The following is a 5,230-nucleotide window of genomic DNA, read 5'->3' on the forward strand; positions in this document are numbered from 1 at the left end:
GTATATATATATATATATATATATATATATATATATATCTTGTTAACAGTAAAATACAGCTACGCTTGTTTTAATATGAAGACATTTATTTCAATTATTTCAATTATTATATTTTGCATAGAAAGAAAGATTTTATTAAAGTATTTAAAAATTTAGATATAAATAAATCTGAAAATAATTTTGTTGGACTATTAAAATAATTATATAGTAAATTCAAACACGTGATAAGCAATGCTGCTAAAAGCTTTAATAGCAATCTAAGCGTTTTCTCTATAATTGTTTTAATAGTCTAAAAAAATTGTTTTCAGATTTATATTCAATTAAATTTTTATATTTTTAACAAAATCATTCATGTGCTTTAAAAATATCAATTGTATTTGATACCGAATATATCCTGTGAATGCAACGACTAACAGTATAAACTGTAGAGAGACGTGATTGACTCTATCGGATTTCGGGTCACGCGGTGTTAACTTCCTGAAATATATCTTCTCATCGAGACGCCAAGAGGAGCGCGGAAAGCGGCGTGTCTCCAATTATCTGTAATGATGTAAAATCGTGCGGTGATAATGGGTCGAGTGGCGTGCAACAAGGTCGGGAGACATATGTTCCCTATTAATAGCTGTGCGTCGTTTTTAGCGTCGCGAGAGAGACGAGTGCATGAGAGGACCAGGAGGATCCAAAGAAGAAGAAGACGAAGAAAGAGAGATGGTGTGAGGTGCTCGTCTCGGAGTTAAATACGTCCCTTTTCTTTCTCTCTTCTTTCTTCTTTTACAGGCCGGCCATCCGTTGAAGACAATACCAAAACTACTCTCTTGCGTCGCCCATCCGTCCGGTGACCTCCCTCTATTTACATCGGTCGCGACGATTATTCTTACCACCCGCTCGCTTTTAACGCCAGCTGCGTCGGGTGTCGTTCTTTTTATCTACGCTCGATTTAACCAACGATAAGATGTAACGCGCAAGCGATTATTATGTGTATGGCAATCGTGCTGTCAAGAAAGCTGCTCCATTTTGTAAGCTCGACTTGCCGGATTTTCGCGACTGCATTTCACTTTCGATTCTCGTTTGGAAAACTCTGGCGAGATCGTTCTTTCGCGATAATGAGATCACTTTAACCGTTAAATGAAAAACGGAAGCTGCTCGATACGGTTTTCAAACGTTTCTCTCGTGAATTTGACTCTCCAGTTTAAAGAAAAGAATAATGATATTTTTACACGAAAGAACAGTTTTGTTAAAATATCTAAAAAATTTAGGTCCAGATATGAAAATAATTTTTGGATTAAAAATAATTATGCATAACTTAAATATTGAATGCAAAAAATTTTAATATTCTAGCAACTAGTATAAGCATTTTAAATTATTTTGATGATCCGATCAAATTATTTTCAAATATCTAAATCTAGTTAAACTTTTAGATTCAAAATCATTCTCATTTCGTATAGCATTCTGTACGTATCTTTTATATATTTCACGTTTATTTTATTCGCATCCAAAAAAAATGTTAAATTACTATTTTACATTATTAAATTCCTCAGTTGCTATACTTAACTATCTAACGCAGTTATCGCGTAGCGACAAGATGTCCAAATTTACGGCAATACTTTTCATTGAGTTATCGTACTTAAAGAGAAGTAGCCGGGAAAAATATTGACCAGCGAGAGAATTGCGTGGGTCGTATTTTAATTGGAATTCTTTTCCTTATTCGCGATGCTTTGTTCGCACCTTCGGTCGTACCTTATAGATCATGTTGATGAACAAAGGAAGTTGTACAACGAGTTACAATGTATTCGTAAAACACCTCTTTTTGTATCGTTCAAAAATTGAAGATACACATTGAAATAAAAACCTTTCGTAAATTACAAGAGATATAAGCACTATCAAATATAAGAGGAGTTCTCTATTGTGAGAAGAAAAAATTTACAATCATCCATCTAAATTCTTAATACAGGTACTTTATTTATATAATCGTATCACAATTGATATTTCATGGTGATCAATAAATATAAATAACTACGTTGCTGTCGATTATCATTTGTTTAAAATTTATTCTACAAATGCAGAAGCATAGTTGTAAGTGGTTTAATTGTAAGAATAGAACAATTACAGTTGAATATTTTCCTTATATTCGACTGTGATTGATCAATTCACTTTACAACCACTTACAACTTACGCGATTGTAGAATAAGCTTTACTTTACATCTCTAAAAGAAAAGTACCGCAAGTTCACCTTCAAATAATTACGTGTTCATTATTACCTCGTGTATTTCGTATCTCATGCTAATATATTGAGAAAAAAATATATACGATAATAAAAAAATCTTCTATTAGTGTGTAATTCGAAAAGTCATTTTCATTAAAAAATTGATATCTCGAATTTATAGAAGTACTACGTGATACAGGATTAAGAGTGTAAGAAAATGTTAGAGTCATGGAATCTAACAGGATGTATGGAGTTTCAATACTTTTTTCGCTTATCTTAATCCTCCAACTCGGTATCTCACTTACATCTGAAAGCTTCATATGGAAACACTTGCGATAATAACTGAACGTTTATACCGCGCGTTCGCGGAGTATAATCCATTAGCAGATGTAAAATGAAATAAGAGTTAATCGCGCCAACGTGTTGTCTGCCGACATGCTCTATTTATCTTCCAATAAAAAGTTGAAATCATAGTCGTGCACATCGATGCTTGTTATTATTAGAATTATTATTATCACAGTTATTGTAATTAATTAACGCTAGTGCCGTGCACGCGAATATGATCGACAAATTATTAGAGCTTGTAAAGAATAAACTAGATTTACATCCGCGCTATTGGAACGTAACAATATCTCGAAACAACATCCAAATGAAAGCTCAATAAAAGCTTTCTAGCGTGACGAACAATAAATTATCGAAGAAATACAGGCTGTTACATATTATGCGAATCATGCTGATATTAGGAAGATTAAAAAGAGCGGTGACGCAGGAAAAGGCACTTTGATAAGACGAAAAAATCTCGGCGAATGCTGATTGCTTTAATTGCTCGAGTACTCCGTTTATATATTTTACATTAACTTCAACCTTTCCCTCTGGCTGTTCCAGTGCACCACCTCTTTTTATCCCTCCCATTCTTTTTTCCTCTGCCATCTATTTCTCCATGATACTCTATTATTCAAGACAGTTCTTGCGCGCATTTGGCGGATCAAAGAGATAACAGCAGGATATCCAATTTACCTTCTACGCGGGGAAAGAAGACTTTCTCGATTGTACTTGCAATTAAATGCTCGGTATTCGGCGGCGAATTTTTACGTGCAGGATTCCCGCTCAAATATTCGCCTAATGTTGATTTTTTTTTTTAGCAGAAAACGAAAGCGCGTTAGATATTATTATAATTAGAAGAATTTAATACCTCGAAATTGCGAACAACGTTTCTCGTGCGTCTTGGGCACGCTTGAAATAGGTCACTAAATTCAAGGTATTCATCAATAAAAGCTATTCATTGCAAATGTCATGTATATTTGATTTATTGATATTCTCCTGAATAATATAATCATCGATATTTTGCGATTGACGTCAACTTCGTCTGTATGATGTATATTCAATTAGAGTAGATAATTACGATGATTATAATTCTGAACACGCAACTAATTTATTGGATTATATCCAAGAAGGAACTAAATAGATTGGTATCTTCTCGGGGAAGGATCTACATCGCGTAATAATTTTTCCGCGCGGTTAAGTATACCCGAGGTTGAACCCCCTCGAACTTTTTGCCATTTTTTTCACGCGGCATTTTAATAATCGCGAAACTCGAGCGAAGTTCGCGATTCAAGCTGCTGTAACTTCCGACCATCGATCTTCGAATTCCGGCTGCGCTCGCGAATACAGTGAACGTGGCGCGCAAATATTCCTCGAATGGGTAGCGAACGGTAAAAGCGGCAACCCTCCCGTACATTGCACCGCGTCGAGAGCACAGAATCGACCGTACGGAAGATCGATGTAAGCCGTGGAAAGAAGACTGAATTACAGAGTTAGTTACGGACGTGAAGTAGCGAGTCGCGTCGGGGAATTACCGAATACGTCGTTCGACGAACGCTAGGCAAAGGCGATTTGCAGATTAGTATGGGTCACTGACTGCGCGCATATCGAACTATCGAACACATCCTCGGAAATAACGTAGTGCATCGAGTAAAGGCCGCGCTCTACATCGAAACAATTCGCAATGGTGATTACAGGTACACTGAGAAAAATGTTTTATATGATATGTGACTTACAAAAACTTTCTTACACTTTAATTTTTAAATTTTGTTGGTCGAATTAAAATTTGATTAGAATAACCGAATTTTTAATTAGATTGTAGAACAATAATTTTTAAATTAAAAAGAATGTTTTTGTAAATCATGTACTTAGCATAATATAAAATATTTATCTCAGTACATATTACATGTAATTGAGATATTATTTTAACATTTATATTAGATAAAACGTAATAAAATTTGTATTATTGCTTTAACTAATTAGTATTTTTGAAATTAATTAGTCTCCTTTCGCGATTTCTCTGCGAGAAAATCATTCAAACATTCAACTATGACAATGATTCCCTATCATTTTACAAGTAATTTCTGCGATTGCGGTCGTGTTGAAAAGTGAATGAAAAATTTTCACGGACAAGGGAAATATAATCATTTCTTATCAGTGCTGCACAGTAAATCGAATTGCTTAGAAGAATCGAAAAGAAAGAAAAAGAGAAAAGATCGAAAGATCGGACTTACCGGGATAGCAACGCAGTCTTCGAGCTCGGCGAGGGGTGATTCCGAGCAGAAGGTGCCCTCGGTGAGGAAGGGCGGTCGGGGAGGCGGCGGCAACCGGAACTCAGGGGGTGGCCCGGGGCACTCCGGGCACTCCGTGCTCTCCAGCGTCTCCAGCTCCTCCATCCTCCACCTCAGCGTGCTGAAAAATTAAAAGATCACCGATTAATCTTATTGATGGAGACTCATTAATCGGGAACACGGGAGGAAAGAAAATACCTTTTTTTTCGCGAGAAAATTTCAACCGGCGCAAAATTTGGATTAGTAGCATCTGATGTAATTGAAGCCATAAATATTAATACGGATTTTTAACTTTAATCGGTATTATTAAGTTCTAAAATTTTCTTAATGATATTTAGTCTAGTATAATTTAAATCAATATATATATCTTTGTTTAAAGTTAATGTAACAGTTTTTTTTTTCATTTTGAAGATCA

At 35.2% G+C, this 5,230-nt stretch overlaps 1 protein-coding gene across 1 annotated transcript in view; it reads right to left on the reverse strand.

Annotated features, from left to right (window-relative positions):
• Window positions 1-4,920, reverse strand: part of LOC105624084 — a 90,674-nt gene extending 85,754 nt beyond the window's left edge. Inside the window, exon 1 of the mRNA XM_012205444.1 lies at window positions 4,759-4,920. Coding sequence (XP_012060834.1) covers window positions 4,759-4,920 — 162 coding nt within the window. The remainder of the gene's footprint in view (window positions 1-4,758) is intronic.
• Between the last annotated feature and the right edge of the window lie 310 nt (window positions 4,921-5,230).

The sequence above is a fragment of the Atta cephalotes genome (assembly GCF_000143395.1).
Source record: "Atta cephalotes unplaced genomic scaffold scaffold00072, whole genome shotgun sequence".
Taxonomy (NCBI): Eukaryota; Metazoa; Arthropoda; class Insecta; order Hymenoptera; family Formicidae; genus Atta; species Atta cephalotes.